General features: G+C 40.2%; 1 protein-coding gene across 6 annotated transcripts in view; it reads left to right on the top strand.

The window, feature by feature from the left end:
* LOC130521783 (transcription initiation factor TFIID subunit 4-like) overlaps positions 1-19905 on the top strand; it is a 79188-nt gene that overhangs the window by 39591 nt on the left and 19692 nt on the right. For 3 of the 6 annotated variants that reach the window (XM_057025582.1, XM_057025580.1, XM_057025584.1), the window contains 2 exons: positions 2908-2964; positions 15469-15591. In XM_057025582.1, coding sequence (XP_056881562.1) covers positions 2908-2964; positions 15469-15591 — 180 coding nt within the window. Of the gene's footprint in view, positions 1-2907; positions 2965-15468; positions 15592-16023; positions 16791-19905 lie in introns of those variants that run through there. The other 3 variants (XM_057025581.1, XM_057025579.1, XR_008949449.1) reach the window with 2 other exon arrangements.

Below are 19905 nucleotides of genomic sequence, written 5' to 3'. Positions count from 1 at the left end.
AAGGTACCTAACGCCCAACTGCTCACATAGTGTCCTGGATGAGCTGGTGACTCATTCAGGGGTGGACCCTGACTTAGCAATATGCAACTGGGATAGACTCCAGCATCCTCCCCTTGAAAGAGATATAGCAGTCAAGGAAAAGAAATAAAGAAGTATAACAAAGTTCTTGTTAAAACAAAAGTCCTCCTTGGGCGTTTTGGATTGCCTGAGCATTACTGTGTAGATGGCTTCACCTCAGAGCCATGTTTATAGCTTTTGGCTTGTGTTGCTATAGTGTTTTCAACTTTTCAAGCGAATCTTTGCTTTGATGACATATTGGATTCCAAACTATTGGGAGGAGCAGTGTTGTCTTCACTGTTGAGCTTCACTGGTGTCATAATAAAGTAAAATCATACAATTGTGATAGTATCTCTAGCACAAAAATGTACTTTTTATTCTTGGAATTTTATGTTTTTGGTGAGTGATGAATATCTACTCTAATCATGGATGATCACCCACTTCTTGCTGTCTAGAAGTGAAAGTAGCAAGTTCATCATGGCTCATGAACTTCCGCTCTCAATAGCTTACTGATAACATTGTGCTGTTTTAATTTATTTTTTGCCGTTGTCTTTGTAATAATTAGATGAACATGTAAACCTCGTAACTTCTAAGTAAAAAGGGGTTGGACCTGGATTTTAACCCTAGATGCACAAGTACATTACATGCAAACAAAACTCTTGTATAAAATGTTTAATAGGGAAAAAAAATCAATAACTGAATTTCAATGAAAATATATACATATTGATTCTACATTGATTTAAAGACTTAAGCTGTAATGTGAATTGACAGCAGTGGAGTTTTTATTTCCCTTTGTGTATATAAAAATATTCAGATGAACAGAGGAAATCGTCCATCCTGCCTGTAGGAATTTGGACAGGTTTCTTTATGTTGTATAGTGTTGAACTTGACGTTGAACATGAAATTGAAAGCTTGAAAAAATAAAAATAAGAACTTTGCTCAAGTGTGGGTTAAAAACACATTTGCCTGTGAGTAGACATGCACTGTCTTAGATAAATAGAAATAAATAGAAGAAATAGAACCATAAATGTTACATTTTGACATTAGAAAAACGCCAATCATTTTTTCCATCCCTACTTATTTTACAGACAAAACCCACTGTCAAACACCTAAACCCTAAACACAATGTTTTTACATGAGTTGGATATTGATCATTTATTGTCGGGAGGACATTGTCTTTCCCTCTCAGTAATTTTTAAAATTAGACCATCACATTTTAATGAAACACTTGCATCAATGATTACTGCAGAAACAACGATAATTTTTAACTAACTTTATATTGGGCAGAGTATATTGACAGAAAATTCAATATCAAGTTAACTTCCCTCCTTCCATTTACAGCCCACAGCTACATAAATAAATACAAGTATGACGCTCTGGGCACTCAAAAAGTAAGTAGAAAAAAAGTAGTAAAGGCTTATTAAAACACCCAGAACAAGCCAGAGTTGACGCCGATTCACAGCAGCAGCAGCAGCAGCAGCAGCAGCAGCATGTCACTCTGTTAAAACGCGAAGGTTTTTTTTTAAGAAAGGTTCTTTACTCTCCGCCTCACAACTCTTTGCCTACTGGACAGTGTTTTATCCTTCTACACTGCTGGAAGTCAGAAAATCAGGCACAGGACACATCAGATGTCAGCTGCCCTGCCGCAGTACATCTTACCAACCTTGAGTACCAGACAATTTGACCTCTTCAATAATAGCAAATAATGATTTAAAAAAAAAAAATCCCCTCCACTCCTGCACCTTCATTCCTCCTTCCTGTGCAACAAGCTCCCCTCCCCCTCCTCCCTGCGTAAAATATGACTCAAATCTTAAGGGACGCTTGGGCCAACCGGAGGGCAAAAGCATTAGTCTTAGTTGAGATACCGACCAGTATGCGAACCGCCTGATATATTTAAAGCCAATTAGTAGAAAGGCTAGAAGGGGCAGTTCTCCATCCATAAGCCAGAGAAGATGTGGAGAAGAAGGGGAGAAAAGAAGACAGAAGTTGAAATTATCCTACATTAGAGCGAGGCCTGTCTGTCACTCTGATTGATTTAGAATTTGATAGAAAATGTGAATTTTAAAACTTGTAAAATATGTTCAAGGTCTCTTTTGGTTTTGAAATATTCCTGTAAAAAATTGCAATGGTTCAATGTTGAATTTGCTCTGACAAACCCCTAACAGACAAGAAGTGAAAAGACTGTTTTTTCCATAGATGTGACCTCATCATATTTAGTACTGCAAAAATAAATCTGCCCAGATTTTATGCAGATCATCATCACAACATTGCTCAGCACATGTGGCACTGTAATTTGTCTGATTTGCCTGCAGTGGCCAGCCGTTCATGTAGATTTGGCTTTGTGTTGAAGAATTCTCAGGGACAAGCACATTTACCCAGATCTTGGCTGCTGATTCAAACAGAAGCGCTGTGTTGTTAGGCCAGTGACACACACACACACACACACACACACACCACACACACACACACACACACACACACACACACACACACACACACACACACACTCACTCACTCACTCACTCACTGCCACTGATACTCGCCAACATCCTTTGCTCTGTGTGTGCTAGCTTGAGCAGAATTTTTAATAACCTTTTTTGATTAGAATCTCCCTCAGGTGGCTTATTTAGGGCTGGATTTGGCGCAGGTTTAAAGGCCACCAACCCCCGGGGGGCTGCTCCATTGCACTTCCCTGAATTCAAATGCGATGTCCTTGACACCTCTGTATCCATCCCCATTTTACACTATTTTTGCATCAGCAGCAACAGATGAGTAGTGAGTGGTGGGTGGGAGGGTGGAGTCCTTAAACCAGCTGTTAACCTGTGTTTTTTCCATCTCTTTACTCCGCAGAGTCGCTCCAGGCAAGAGGACCCAGAACAGGCTCGACTAAAACAGAAAGCTAAGGAGGTAAGCTGCTGCAGAGATCATTACCCTTGACATTTCCCCAACTTCAGCGTATTAATTTTTCATGTCTCGCTACATGTGTATTGCCATTTAAAAAAAGAAAAAAGTTTAAGGAATGATTCGCACTGATTGAAGGCCATGCGTGAAAAACGATTTTCTGTGCGCTGCAGACCCCATTGTCTTCCTCCGCCACCCCGTTCTTTCTCTTCATCCTAAGAGTGCAAGCACATATTTCCTTTCTACTTTTTTCAAAAAGCCAAATTGCAGTGTGTAAAAAAGAAAAACAAGTGAAGAAGCTTTAAATGTACCAATTTATGCTCTACGCTAACTTTAACTACTACAAAGGAAAAAAGAAATCTTTTCCCATATAAAGTAATAGCACAATACAGGACATGCAGGATAATAAATTATAAATGTTTTGCCGTTATAATGCACTTCAGTTGCCTGCACGATGCCATACCCTCCTCATTTCAAGCACAGGTTGTATATATGAAAAAATTCCCAGTGGACCCCAGAAAGTAGACCACTCTTCAAGTGCTCGGTTAATGTTGTTTACGGAAAAAACAAAGGCATTCTGTCAAGTGGAAGTTTGCGTTGATTTATTTTTATTTTTTTATTTTTCTACTTTGTTTACCTCGTGAAAACTTCAGTGGGTGCTTCAAGTCCTTGACTCACTAACAAGCATCAAGAGGATGGTGGGGAGATAGGTCGGAGTGGGTTGGGTAGGCAGCAGGATGAAACACCGTTCACCTGTTGTTGTTGACAGTGAGAGAGAACTTAAGTAGCAAATGTGGTTTCTTCTAAGTAACTTGCCGTGTTTGGGAAAAGTCTTTTGTTCCTCCAAAGTTTATTGAGTAGGTATGCACTTTTTCTCAGCAACTCCTGAATTTATATTTCCACACTTCAGAATTTTTCACCAGACTTTTTGCCAGTAGAATCACCCATTATTGTCAGCCACTCCATCATTTATGTTTGGAGGTAATAACAAATGCCTCCCCTCGGGCAACCTGCTATTGGTGTTTGGCCTAAGTATTTAATTTTTAGAATATCCTTGCTCTGGATATTATACTTCGCTGTCTTGAACGAGTGACCTTCAAGTGAGACGTGGACTTCTCTTACCTCTGGCTACTGGCAGCGCTCTGTCTTTTCTCTGCAGCTCTCTCGGACATTTCTTTCTAGCAACACTGAGCCCTGCTGCCGTTTAAAACCTTCACTCTAGATCTCAGCCAGCCCATAAGCCCCACATATGCAAATGAAGCTGTGTAATAGACAGCACGATAGGTTTCGCCCCAGGGGCCATGTGATCAAAGTGGATCTCCTCCCTGTTAAGTGGCAGTCCGCTCGTCATCTGGATATGGCCAGATTAGTGCCTCGTGAGGAGATGGGGGCACATTTTCATTTGCTTCTGGAATTTTAAGAAGGCGGTTTGGAAATTGTTACTTTATGTAATGCCTTCTCCAGAGAGAGGGGGAAGACACCCCCAGTTCCCTCCTGGATTTACCCCTACATCACAACCCACACTACCTGTTTCCAGCTGCCTTCGACTTGATTATTTTTCATATAATGGACATGGTTTCAAAACTCCCTTGTCATTGTGGCTTTTATAGCCTCATGTGGTTGTTGCAACAGGATTGGTCCCCAGCTCACATATCTGAGCAAAGTTGATCGAGATAATGACCTTCAGATACTCTTCCTGCTGGTCACTGTGCTTGATTTTACTTTTATGAAGACAGCAGTGTGTAATGCACAACGAAGCTGCTATTGCACACTTAAGCCAGAAGTAATGAATCTACAAATCTTGAATGAATAGACAGAACTGTCAGGCTCACATCATGTCAATACATGGTCAAAAACCTCCATCGAAGGCACATATCTGTATTTGATCTGTATCTGCATTTTCTTTTGAGGAAAAATGTTCAAATGTGATACACCAATTATGGAATAAGATATTTAAGTTGTTGGCATCAGAGCTTTTAAAAATTATATGACCAAATTTCTTTTGTAGCTGCTCTAATGTTGCTCTTCCCCAGTGGGAAGAGGGTATTGTCATTTTTGTACAAGAAAACAAAGAAAGACTTGCTACATTATTATGCATCTCTACATAATTTCTGGCTGCAAAAGCATTAAGTATTTTCGATTCTCTGCTCCTTTAGATTGGAAACGCCTTCAGAATGAGCTGTATGTTTGAGAGCTGGTCATTCGGAACACTTAAATCATTGTCAAAACACCTGGTAAGAAGTTGTGGTGGATGTAGATGAGGGGAGGCAGGTATTCTCTGAAACAGGGGAGGCTGGGAGTTCCGGCCAACAGTGTCAATGATTGACCAAACTAATGAGCAAGTGGTAACTCGGACAAGGAAATGTTGAAATTCTGTTAAAATGAATCAAGGATGCAGTCCCATTGAAGTGAATGGATAAATGCAGTGAAGCTATGGGAAATTATGATAAATTAACCAGATTAACTTGGTCAGTCAAGTTAATCTGATTCTGAATGAAGTCATCTTTGATCTGAATGTGTTCCAAAACATTTGTAGACAAGGGAATCTGAAAACAACAGTATATATTTTAACCATTTAATTTTTTTGACATTTTAGGCGAAGCTGAGCTTCACTTACAGTCAGAGAAATCAGAGAAATTATGTATATGTTTAATGTAAATATATAGTTGAATTATTTTTTCTCTGTATTTAATTATAGTATGTGAATGCTCAGTTTCCTCGGCTGTCTCTTGTCCAGGACACCCTTAACAAACATTAGGTATAGCTGTAAATGACTTGTTATATATTTTGTTTACCATCAAAGTTCAATTTACCTTAGAAAAGGAATAATTTTGTTCCAGTAACCATGACACCTAAAAATGTCACAGTGATACAACATAATATTGAATGCAACAGAAATGAGTGCTACAGAATTTCTCTTTGTGTCAACCTTTTTGCTCTTGCGCCTACAATTGAACCAGGGCGTGGTCATTTTACTGACAGAGGGTTTGCATGACTGAGGCAGCTCCTCCTGTCCTGCATTCACCACCGTTTGACCAGAAGGTCAGATGGACTACTTCAGAACTTCCCCCAGGGAATATCAATTGGAAATTTTGATCTCAGTGTTTGTTGTTTTGTTGCTGGCAATCGTCCTGGGTCTGTGTGTTGGTGTATCCCCCATAACTGATCCAAGAAGCTAGGTGATATCTCATCAATGAAAGTAAGAGACTGAGAGAAAGGAAAGGAAGTGATAGCGAGAGAGGCACAGAGAAAGAAAAGGAGGCTCTAAAGAGAGTGATAGAGAGGGGGTTAAGGCCAGTAGAGATACATCACAATGTCAGACACGCAGACATACTGCGGCCACATATTCATCATTGTAGTCGCATCTGGAGGCACAAGTGGACACAGGAAACTGGTGATGAGGAGTGGAGTGAGAGCAGGTAGAGAGAGAGAGACCAAGGAAGAGAGCAAAGACAAATTGGCTTGTGTATCTGTCCAAAATCTGGACAAAAGCTCCTTTTGAGGCCTGTTTTGCTGCTTAAGCTCATAAATTGTATTAGATTATCACTCCTCGCAGTTCCAAATGGGCCACACACATGGAACATGTTCTCCACAGAGTTCAAAATATTGTCAACCAATAGAGGGTAATGGCCATTTTAGCAGGATTTAAAGTGTTACAATGCACTGAGTCACCTGTTTGCTTATTTTTCTGTTTGGTATTTATACTTAATTATCCTTTTTGTTTTTTTGAACTTAAAGCTATAGTTTATCATGCCGGGGTAGAGCATTGCTTGACATATCTTCAACCTCTTCCATATTTTTGCCCTCACTCAACTTTGAACCTTGTGTGACTCCAATTAAAATCTAAAACTGTGCCAAAATGGCTGGATTTTGCATATCATTTGATAAGGAACCATCCACGTGAAGGCTATGTGTTTTATTTAACCCTCAGCCCTTTGCTCTGCTGATGTGCATTTGCCCTTAATGTGCACATGCACGCTTCTTGATTGGCCTGGCATCCTCCACAAGTGGCCAGGTCACAGAGACTAGAATCCACCCACACTGAAAGCTCCTTCAGCAGGCAGCTCGCACTTCTCCAGAGAGGAGAGGCTCTTGTGTGTCAATGCCCCTTACTTTTTATTAGGCCAGTTATATCTGTGAGTTCATAGGCTATCGTCCTCTGGCCCTCTACAAAACTGCTATGCTCAAAGAGGCGCTCTCCCCCACCAGGCAGGCCCTAGGGCAAACGCCTGAATTCTCTGTTTTTGTCAGATTTCAAAGTAAATTCCTGCTGGTTTTTGTAATCCCAATTCATTATTGTTGTATTTTCACCTTCTGGCCTCATGTAATACCTTAATATGAACAGACAAGCAGCACTCATGGTCAGCTCGGGGTATGGTGTTCATTTTCCCATGTTCACTTAACGTAGAAAGATTTTTTTTTAACCAGTCTGACAAATTATTATCATTAGTTTAGTAGCTGTCCTTTTATTTGCATTAATTTGGAGTCCCTGGAAGAGAGTGAGTGCATTCACAAGTGTGTGCATTTTGGAGGTTCGTCTCACAAGGTCTGTTTTGTAGGTCCTAAAGATAATGCATAAACCCTATTTTTATTTGTTGCTTTGTTGTTTCAACTTCATTTTTTTCTTTTCCTCAAGACATATTACAAGAAAAAAGAAGCAAGCTTTTAAAGTACCTTTGGTGTTCCTGTGTGTTTTCGAATATTACAAAGTGCTGTAATGAGAAGCAAAACAACAAAAAAAAGGAGATTTTTTTTTCTGCCTCAAAGGGAGATAGCAACTCGTCTTCTCGCTGTACAAGCCTGTAGGTTCACTTTTCTCTTTGTGCGCCAGAGCACTCCTTGGGACTCCAGCGACAGGGGAATTGGGGATACTTAGCTATGCTGGTGGCGAGGTGCCAGCCTCCTGTGCCTGGGATATGTAGTGAGAGGGAGGTGGGAGGCAGGACACGTTTCAATTAGTCGACAAACACCGCACAAAGAAGGGGGGGGGGGGGGGGGGGCACCTCATCATCACCAGTTAACTTCTCACTTCTGACCTCTCCCTAAAACATACTTCCCTGAACCAATGTGCCCCACATTCTTTTTGCTTTTGCCTGTAATATCAGAGGTGTCATTTTTTTGGAATTCATACGGGAAGGACACAACCAGAGGTCTTTGTTAGGTGATGCTAAGTGTGCCAGCTCGGCTTGCATGTTTCCATTAGATTGTCATGTTGGCTAATTAGAGAGCGGCAGTATGATTCACCTTGTTAATTAGGAGGACTTGCACACCATGTGCCTCAGGGCGGTGTTGGGGAAAGGAGCCCAGCCTCTGAGCCCGCTAGTCGCCTGCTGCCTATGAAGATTCCCCTTCTCATCTACCTTCCTTTCACTCGTTTTTTTTTGATTTGGAAATGAATAAATCATTGACATCGTCCTCTCTCGGAGTGTGAATATCTGAGCTCTCATCTCTTTCTGGATGCAAATAAGAAGCGATCAATAGAAGGCGATGAGCTTCGAATCTAAATGTTAGAAAGAATGACAGACCGAGAGAGAGAAAAGACTGCTAGACGAAGCACAGCTGTATAGAATAAGACAAAGCACGAGAACATTTAAAGTAGGAAATTTTCCCTTAGATAAGCAGTATTTTTTAATGATCACCACTTTCCTCTTGATGCGTTCAGTGTAGCACCATCAGTTTCTGCTTAGGACCGATTTCTTGCGCCTTCGTTAAAGACTTCTCTGGAAAATATGCAGCTCAAATGTTATTATTTATCACACTTATACTGCAAAGAAAAGGTAATAAGCCAGTTTGCCTCAATTCATCTGCAGTTTTCATCCCTACCAAATGCGTTGCAGATGAGGACTGAACGGTAGGGTCATGATAGTGACATTCACATAATGACCTTAGCTCTGGGGACACCTAAGGGCTGTGAATAATTGGTCCTTAGCCCTGGAAACACTTCTAACATGCTCAGCTTCAGAGGAAATGGAACAGTCTGAGCCAAGACTATTAGTCCATGCATGCATTTTGAATGAATCTCCATAGGTGAAATAATAGAAACACAAACAGATTCGCTTTGAAGTGTGTGTTCCAAAAAAGGGCAGCCAATAACCCTATGCAAACTTTTATTTCCTATTCAAGTTTAATATTACAATATTTAAAAAAAAAATGTTGTCATAAGTAATCATTACAAGCTGGTGATGCAGTCTAATTTTCTCTAGCACAAAGACTCTCCTGCATTAGCAGTTTGAGACAGAACGCATCACTATGTAGCGTCTGGGTGCAGATGGAGAAGTGAATCGTGATTGGTTACTGCAAATAGCCTTTTCCCCTGCAGCAAATTAACTGCCAGGCACTTCACATGAAGAAAGGCCTCAAGATGCAGCTCGCAGATGTTCATGTAATGCCGGCCATGTGGGTGTCAGGTGAAAGAGATCACTAAATTACAGACCTGCACAAAGCACAGAAAATGCCAGCATTCACACTTGGATGCGCAACTAAAGAAAACTTCTTTGTTTTTAAATGAGAAAAGGTTATTTAAATACATAATGGATGAATTTTGGCCAAATATTTAATCAAACATGGGTAGAGTAAATATTTGCGGAGAGGGATAGTTAAGTAGTTTGACATACGATATAACTAAAAACAATTCCCATGATAGAATAATAAAATTATACCATAAAATCAGTACAATATCTAGATCCCCAAGTATTGAAATGTGAATATCGATGGATGACTAATGTGCAAATGTGTGTCTGCGTATTTTTAAGGAAACTTTTTTGTCATTTCATCTTTTTAAAACAATAGAAGTACGATTAGCTGGGTTTTTATGTGGAGGAAAAGTATTTATTTTCATGCAATTCTGATCCATTTCATTTACATATAAATCAGTGGTAATTTCTCTTAGACTGCAAGAGAAGCTCAGCTTCCCCTAAAATATCAAATTTGAAATGTCATATATGTAGCATGGTGTTAACATTTCATTGACTTTGAATGTGTTGGAACACATAAATCTTGAAGACACGTTTGTTCAGAATTGGCTACTTATCACAAATTGACTCACCCAATTTATCTTGTGAACTTCTCACATATTGCTGGTGTAGCTTCAGTGTTATTTGCTTGTCTGTCTGTCTGTCTGTCTGTCTGTCTGTCTGTCTGTCTGTCTGTCTGTCTGTCTGTCTGTCTGCCTGCCTGCCTGCCTGCCTGCCTGCCTATCTGTCTGTTTATCTATACACAAATAATAAATTGGTTAAATTTTTCCTCTGACCACTCATATATTGTGATTTTAAACTACTTTTTACATTCCTCTTGGTGTATTCTGATTATTACCACACCTGCCTCCAACTTAAATCAATCCAGAATCTGGGTCTTTTGCATTTTTGCGGAGAATGAAAGCATGCCAGCAAGAATTTTTTAAAGGATAGGCACACATTTCTTTTTATAGCCATGCATTAAGTCTGTATACTAAAATGATCCCTACTGTGTCTTGTTGCTCCAAAAGATTTCTGTAAAATAGGAAACTAACTGACTAAAAACACTAGTGTGCCTTTCAAACTGTGGTCTGTGGAAGGCAGACAGCCCTTTAGCTTCCTCAACAGCCCTGTAGCCTCATGTGACGTCAAGCAGAGCGTGTTCTGCTCCACCAAGGACATCTGTCTGTAAGCGTCTGGGGGGCCCCTAGCAGCCCCGCAAGCCAGGAGAAGGAGGGAGGGAGGATGAAGTGAAAAACCTTTGTTAAAAAACAGCAGAGATGGAGCATGGCAGGTTGGCCAACATGGCTCCAGCAGCTCACCCCCACCCTCTCTCTTTGGTCAAATATCAGAAGGATTGGAGGCTTTCGCTGTCATTTGGATCTTTTTGCATTATTTCAGTCAAGTCTCAATATTTTTTATTAATGTTAATCATTATTTTAATTGATTAAATTGCTCATATCACACATTCAGTCTGTTAAACCCTTTTTTAACATATTGAATTATTTGTGGTACATAAATTCTTCTGCTTTTAAACATTAAATGTCTTTTTTTTTTACTTTTTATTGGTTGTAGAAGCAAATTAAATGTTAGTATTGTGGCATATATGTTTACCTCCATATTGTTTAGTTTTCTAGCTTTCTCTTCTAGTTTTCTAGCTCACAGTACACGTTAAGCTGAGAAACCCACATCTACCCGTTGTCATTCACTGCTTTCAACGTAGAGGTCGTTGTTATTTGTGGAGTGTCTTCTCGGAAATGATTCGTTGTCATTTTTGCCGCCTGTCATTTTTGTCCAAACTGTTGTCAGCTAAGGTAATTTACCATTTAATTTACTTTATTATTTAACAGAAGTTACTATTTCTTTCTCTCGATTTACTTGCGTATTTTAGCTTAACAACTTGAGCCTCAATGAATAGAGACTGTGATTTACTAACTAGCAGAGCAGAGCTACTTCAGCGTCCCTGTGCACGTCATTTAGATGACTGAATTACTCGGTGTGGACCGAATGCACATTAGATGCTTGATACCCTTTTTTCCTGACAGACCATTATTCTGTGGTTTGTACATCAAGACCAAAAGCATTTCTAACACAGCCATACATTGATTCTTTCGAGTATCTTTAAAATGTTCTACAGCTCCTGACCTTTGCTAATAATTTGACTCTACAAGTTCCAGTTCCCTTTTTTAAAAGGGCATACAGGCAGACTGGAACCACTGGTATTTACGTGACTTTGGAACAGCAGATATTTGTACGACACAATTGATTGGACTTGGCAAATGCATGTATCCTCCCAGCTGGTTGTTCTGTTAGTCATGGTTAAATTTCTTCTGTGACCTTTGAGTTTTCGGGAGTGAGTGCACTTATGGTTTCCCATTGCTGATTGGAGGGTGAAGAAGGCATACGGTGATTTTTGTACCATCGTTTTGATTCCTTTGTAAATTCTGCACTTTTTTAAAAAAAAGGGTAGTTTGAAAGCACATTAACAAAATGACATATTTCATGAATAACGCACTAAATACTTAATGATTTAGAGTCAATAGTGACCAAAGAGAAAGTTCAGAACACTAACTGACAGTTTCTAAAATACCCACATCACTTTTTAGATTTGTCTTACTTGATAGCCTTTATACATCTGTGTGTCTCCGCATTAACATATTTAATGTCACTGTGTGTTCAAACATCTCCTAAGGGTATCCAAATCTTTTAAAGCTTTTCTAAGCTCTGGGTTGTGTCAGTTGGCAGCCATTAAACGAAGGTAGACTCGGCATGGTGGCACCAGATTGAAATCAGAAATCAGTCTCCCTGTGTCATTCCAGGCTCTTTATTGATGGGAAACACAGACTGGAGGGTTGCAGATGGTAAAATGAAGACTTCATTTATCATACAGCCATAAATCTGAAAATGCAGGCAGTTGCTGTGGGCACTGGGAGCCTGTGCCTGGTGCCAACTGCCAGGCAGTGATGCCGGCATCCTGGTGCCATCAGTGAGAGAGTGGACTTGTCTCCCCCTGTCTTGCATTCTTTTCTTTTCTGCTCTGTTGCTGTCTCCTAGTGAAGGAAGGGGGGTAGGGGGGTGGTTCTCGAAGGTCAGTCCAGGAGAGATTTGCCTGTTCTCTGTGGCAAAGTCTAATACGGTTAGCATTGATAACATTCATTTACATGTGTTATGTGGACAAGGGCAATTGGCATCTCCAGCTTTTTCCTTGGTCTGCCATTCAGTTTGTGACATGATTATAACCCCTGTCTACACTTGTTTACAGTGCTGTCAAGTAGGGCTGCAACTAACGACTAAGTTTGATAGTCGACTAGTCTGTTGATTATTGAAACGACTAATCATTATGAAGCTGTCTTTTATTTGGCCATAAGCTTTTTAATTCAACTACGTAGCAGTAAACATATAAATATGAATATTTAATTAAATACTATTTATTGTATAATTTTAAATAAATGCTGCAGAATACTATTATTCTTATTTGTATCAAAACTACTTTTACAAAAATGTAAAAAACCCTCAGTTAATGTATGAGTAATTATCTGATGCCAGTTGTGGGGGGGGGAGGCAGTTATGTGAGATTTAAATAGTCTAAACAACCTAGGATCCATCTGCTCGGCGATGCAGGCACACAGACCTAATACATAAAAGGACCAATTAAAAAATCTTGAGTCATTCTTTTAGATCTAAAATATTAGGAAAGTACAGCTCCATGCTGAATGTGCCTCGAACTGTGATTTTAAACTAGTGGACTTTGGCAAAAATGCTAAAATAAATCCAAAAAGCCAACACAACTTTGTCTACATGCGGCTAATTTGCCATGAATGCATGCATTGTAATATGCTCACTGTGCTTCTGCTTTAAATGTTTATGCATCACCAGTGTGTGGCTATGCCAAACAAGGTCGGCTGCACATGGTATTTATTTTGTCTTGTTAACGTTAAGATTGAAATGGTCCCAGAGTTACGCAATAGCGATAGTACCATTACAAGAAGCAACATTTAGTTCAGCACAACAGTTTGAAAAACAGAAATGATGATACCACTAACGCATCAACATCTGAAATGGTTGGCAACTGATTTGGTTTGTAATTTTTGTCTCTGTCAGTTAATTCTTAAAGTTAAACCCCTACTGTCAAGACATACTCACATATTGGCACCGCACCTTCTTAACACAGTATAAAACTATAATATCAGAGATATTTTGTATTGATGATGCATCAGGAACTCAATCATAAAAGTTTTTAAAATGAGGCCAGATGTTACTACCATGTATTATTCCCTTAAATTCATGTTGTCAGAGTGTTTGAATCTTTGTACAGTTCGACCGTGCTAAATGTGAAGTGGCTACACCCTAAAGGGCATACCTTGCCATCGGGGCTTTAGGAGAAAATCAGAGGCAACGGCATGCACATTTTAGATCAGACTTTATACGCCAAAGCAACCTTTTAAAGAGCACCATCTGAAAGTAACATGGAATTTTCACCTGATCAGACAACACACATGCCTCGCACAAACATGAGCGCTGAACAGATGCATGCTGAGAGATAACATGAAAGAGCTCGTAAGACATGAAAGCGCACATTGATTGTCCCTGTTCGCTTCAACCTCGGCCTTTCTAACCCAGCGGGCAGTCACACAGGCTAGCTGGTGGGTAGGCATTCACAACACTGTGGTTAAGATTGATAGGCACGTGTACGTGTGTGTATGTGCATGTGTGTGTTTGCATATAGAGGGAGCCCTGACACCCTCTGTGTCATGGCCCCAGGCATTCACACATCTAAGCAATAGAAAGGGCAGCTCGCAGCAATGTTAGGTTTCCCCTTTGCCCTGGGGCAAGACATGACATTACCTTGGGCAATGCTTCTCCACAAGTTTCCCTTATAAATCACCAACAAAAAAAATCATAAGCCATGTGACTACAGTAGCTCTGTTTATGGCTGACATTAGGCTTCCATTTTGTTCAGGCTCAGGAGACGTTAGAGAACACGTGAATGAAGAGTGATTTTTTCCCTCCGTGTTCACTTGATGTCTTAAAATCTTTTGCATCGCTATGTAGACAGGTGCTTCGATTCTGTGTCCTGGTGGATAAAATAAATATTATATGCAGAGCTAGAAAATATGATATCGCGGACGTTGGTAGGTGAATGTTAGATTCAAGTGGGTGGACTGCAGTACTTGCTGCCTTCCTTTTTTAAAGAGAATTATGAACTTTTAGTATTATGTACTAACTAGTAAGAGAATGGTGTGTTTACATGCACAGAGAAGGCAAGTTATAGGTTGATTAGACACTTTAACTCTCTTTGTCCCACTATAAAAGCACCAGGGAAGAATTTATCGATGGACCCATGTTCGACTTCATTGTAGCAGGGGGTGATATGCCTCTTTTGCAGCTGGGTTTAGCTGGTTGATAAAGGACTTTTTCCCAATTTACTTCCCAGTACACAGGCAAGCTGAAAGCAAAAGGCAGGTTGCATATGATTGGCTATTGCTGGACTACTCACAATGATGATTCCTTTGTTTCCTTACATTTTTAGGTTCTTACCTGGCATACATATATTGAACTGGCCAACTTCAAGCAGTTTGTCAATTACACTCGTATATTGGCAGATCACCTATACAACATTAATGCAACAGTAATTGATTCAGTTTAGTTATCATTTACTGTTGAGTGGAGCTTTTTCGCCATTAAATTAAGTTGTCATATTCTTCATATGGCTGTTATTAAAGTAAGGTTGTAGAATAATTCACATTTGGCTAGAGTTTTCATTGGAAATAGCAAATTTGTGACTCATTAAATAATTAATGATGCTTAAAAACCAACTCTCACTCTCAACCTGACATTTATTTTACTGTACTGAAACATGAGAGGAACTGTTGTTGAGAGTACAAGTGTGTGGAGGCTATTTGGAAAGCCATTACTCTGGAAAGCAGATGTTAATAAAATTCTAAAATGAATAAACTTGAATTCTTATACCAGGTCTGCAAGACCTGTGTACAATTTTGATATATTTTATTTGCCGTAGTTTAAGTTTTCTGTCTATTTCTAACTCTAATTTCTCCAGATGCAACAACAGGAACTGGCCCAGATGAGGCAGCGAGATGCTAACCTGACAGCGCTAGCCGCCATTGGACCTCGCAAAAAACGTAAAGTAGACTCACCAGGGGCCACGTTATCAGGAACAGAGGTAAGAACTACATTCTTTACATCAGGGGTGTCCAAATCCAGCCCTCAAGGGCCCTAATGCAGCCAGTTTTTCTGTCCTACCAGGCAGAAAAAGCTTCCTCCAAGGAACGTGTTATTCCAGCTGAAAGCATTGTCCGCTGGCTTTTGGCCCTCAAAGACTGGATTTGGGCACCAAATGTTACTCTCCTTGTGCTGAAGAGTACAAAATAGAAATATTTACCTGTCGTGCATCCGAAATCACCCTTTATACAGTACATAGTGGACTCAACAGGGTGTTCACAGGATCATTGTATCCTATCTAGTCCACCTTTATAGTACAACAATCATAACTTCCATCAACTCCAAAAGACTGAAATTATTGACTTAAATAGGCTCAAACCAAAAACACATAAAATTGCAGACTACCTACAATCCTTCTCTCTCTGTTCTACAGAATTTGCCACAAATCTTGGTGTCACTATTGATGCTGGCCTCAACTGCCACTGTCATATCAACAGTGTTAAAAAATCCTCTTTCTTTCATTTTAGAAATATTAAAAAATGACTCTGAGAAATTGGTGCATTTGTCACAAGCCGACTCGACTACTACCATGGTTTGTTCACCGGAATGTCCCAAAAATCCATTAAACATCTACAACTGATCTAGAATGCACATATCCTGACCAGGTCCAAAGATTGACCGATATTACCCAATTCTTAAGACTCTCTACTGGCTCCCCTTTTCCGGGAAGAATTGACTTTAAATCCTTCTAACTGTTTTTAAAGCACTTAATGGCTATGTTCCCAACCACATCATGGCCCTAATCCCTCCATATGCACCAAGAAGACATCTCAGATCTTCATGCAATGATCTCCTTTTCGTCCGCCGGATCCACACAAAGACAGGTGAATCAGCATTTAGTTATTAAGCCCCCCAAAATCAAACTCCCTCCTCCCAATATCAGAAAAGCCCCAACCCCCACTATCTACTATCAAATCTAGACTCCAGATGTCTCTTCTTGTTATTTTTTTTTCATAGGCCAGTTTTAAGCCGCCAATTCTCCATTTCATATTTCTGTCTATGTTTCTAAATAACTCTACACTACACATTGCTTTATTTATTTATTCTTCTATTTGTGTATTTATGCTGTAATCCACATTGAGTTGTTTTTGACAGCAAATGTGCTACACAAATAAAGTTTCTTTGTCTTCCCTCAGTGTATCTCATAATGCATTGTGAAAAGTGGTGTCCAATGCTCCCTAAACAGGTTATATATCCCATCATTTTTTTGCAGTTTTGAAGAGAAGCTAGCAATTATGCTAAATATTAAAATGATGATTCTGCTTTCAAGTTGAATAGGTAACAGGGAACAAGTGTCTGATTTTAGACTCAGCTATGGTGCTTCTAAAGAGTTAGAAGCAGTGGCTCAGTCATTTTATTTTTATATTATTGTGTTATTTGTGTTGAATGTTTAAACAATCACTGACTGATTTTTTTTTTTACCCACCATTGGCATCCTTTTTCAGAAACCAAGCAATTGTATGGATCCATATCTAAACTTGTGTAGTTACAGAGCTGCCAAGTTGTCATGATGCAAGAAAAACTGTCCATGCAAGAAAACAGGACGTAAAATGCATGTGGATGCCTTCACTTGATTAAAATTAGACCAGAGTTCTCAGAATAACGATGAACTAAGATAGCACGGTTGTGAGTTCATTTATGAAAGCATGTGGACGGCTATCTAGCCTGTGCGATCTGCAAATACGCTATATTTTTCTTATATTTTGCTGACCTATAAGTAGAAGCATCCCATGGAGTTGTGTGTGGTAGCATTCTAGTGGACCATTACTGTTGTAATGCTGATACAAAAAGTATTTCAAGCTCTCGTCCATCCGTACTGCTGATCTAGCTGTGGCTGCTATCATGCTGGCTAACCTTTTTATGGATTATTGTGATGTGAGGTAAAAGGTCAACTGGTGTGGCCCAAGAACGACTAAGTAAAACAGCGCAAATCGCCACCTAGGACCCATAATCCCACTGCTGCAAATTGCTTTGTAGACAGAAAGTCCAGCTGCATAAATTATTCACGGCAATTGAGCGAGAAGTGTAGTCCGATTTAGATGCGCATGGAAATGCACTGAATGTAACACACTGCCCTATGAACCATTATTCTCTTGTTCAACTACAGCACAAAATTGGACGAGGATGAACAAATTTTGAAATCTCCAAAAGGAATTATGAGCCAGTACATTTCTGGAGGCACCAGATTCTGAGCTTGTTTGGTGGACAGGGTTTTTCTGTTGGACTCACATCCCCCACAGCTTTAGATTTCAACCACACATTCTGTAGGAGAGCAAAACCCATCATTTACAATTTGACGTTGAACACAAATTGAATAGGAAATCTGTTGTCAGAATAATGGTGACATACTTGCCTAGTCTGTCGTTAATTAAGCTGAACGTTGTTATTATAAAGATGCTTGTTGAGTTTGAGGTTCCTTGGTTTAGGTATCACGTTTCTCTGGCACAGGGTTGTCATGAAGTCATGCAGAGTTGCCGCACCAAGTCACATTTTCCTTTAGGCAGCAAGGAAACATTAAATTCTACATATTTTTCTGTAAATATATTGAATATAAAGTAAGCCGGAATTTTGAATGTCAAGTGGTCATTTTAATAACATTCGTGTGGAGATGCATCTTCACATTGTTCGCTTAGCAGCAATATGCTGCAGAGGCGCATAGTAATGTACCCAGTGAAAAAGCATAAATAACAAAATAAAAGCATTACTTCTGGTCCTTGAGTGCAATGCCAACCACTTTCAGAATGTTTTACCCTGATGGGTATTAGCTCACGACCTTCTGCTACATTCAAGAAGCTGCATTCTCAAATGTAGTTACACAACATAAACATGAATATACATTATGCTTTTTGTAATGTCCTATTTCTGCAAAATTAGGGGGCATGATAAAATGAAGTCACAGCATGCCCTGCTTCTGGAGTAATTGCGAAGGGGCAGAGGAAGAATCTTAACTTATTTTCACTTCGTTTTCACCTTCTCACATTTCTTCATTTCACATGGGCTGGAAGTGCCTGCAGCATTCTCTTTCCCTTCTCCAGAGCAAAGTGAATGTGACTTTTCTAAGGGGGTCACAGGATGCCTGGAGGCCTGTGGGTGTTACTGGACTGTTGCCTGCTCTCAGCTTCACTGAGGGGCTTGTCATAGATTTCATCTCCACAGAAATGAGCCGGGGGGCCCTGGCCAGGAGCGTGAGTAGCCAACGTTATGAAGGGCCCATGCTGATTATTTCCCTCTGACATCGCATCCTGAGTTTTCCGCATTAATCCTAGACAAAGGCAGCCCTTCACTACTGTGCCAGAGCTCAAATTAGGAGCCAGATAATGGTCTTGTTCAGGTCCTGCTCTGTTAACCAAGAGACAGGGCTCCTGAAATAATCCTCTACGTCTTCCATATTCCTGATGCTCATTCCCCTTCTTTTTCATTGCAATCTGTCTGTTACGGAATTCAGGTGGCACATTCTGATCCATTCCTGCTAGCGCCATCCCCATTGGCCCTCTTCACCCGGCTTTAATTTGATGCTGGCTTGGCCAGGATCGGGCTTGAGCCTGGATGTGGATCGCCATGGGCTGTGAAATTGATAGCCAGTCAAGGCTGGAGTGTCTGTCTCCAGCTTGATCTAGTCTGCAGGAGGGAACAAAGGGGCCCTTACAGGGCTCCGCAGGGTGGATTAGCTCCGAGGAACCAATGGCCGGAGCTGCTGGTTGCTTTTCTTGAAGACGACCTGCTGTGGCCCAGCAGTGGGTCACTGCAAAGGCAGAGGCTATGCAGGCGTGCACACCGCGAGCCCCTGCCCCGCCCCAAGCAGAATAGTAACCTTCCCATAGCTCTAATCCTCCAATCAATTCACTCAAGTCTTTTGAAGTTTGCGACAAAAGTCAAGGGTGAGTTACCTCAGAGGATTATGGGCAGTTATAAAAGTTGCAAAGCAACGATGAGTTAGATGCTTTTAAAAATTACCAAGGCATTCATCATAAATGTGCGGGGATGAAACAATAACTGAGTAAAATGGCTGACAAATATAATAATAATATATCATAATAGTTTTATATGCATTTTTTTATCACATCGATTTGGTCCAATTAGACATTTCAAATGACGTGCACCCTCTCACACTTTGCTGATTGATTTTTGCGTAGCGTGACGTTATCACTCTCTGGTGCCTTGACAACACCATATTGCTTCTATGCTGCCAGCCTTTGAAACCGCTACTCATCCACCTTCAAGTTTAGCATTGATGCTTCTGCAGTGTGACTCAATA

The sequence above is a fragment of the Takifugu flavidus genome, chromosome 2, assembly GCF_003711565.1.
Source record: "Takifugu flavidus isolate HTHZ2018 chromosome 2, ASM371156v2, whole genome shotgun sequence".
Classification (NCBI taxonomy): Eukaryota; Metazoa; Chordata; class Actinopteri; order Tetraodontiformes; family Tetraodontidae; genus Takifugu; species Takifugu flavidus.
The sequence above is the reverse complement of the archived record's forward strand: the minus strand, read 5'-3'. Positions and strand labels throughout refer to the sequence as shown.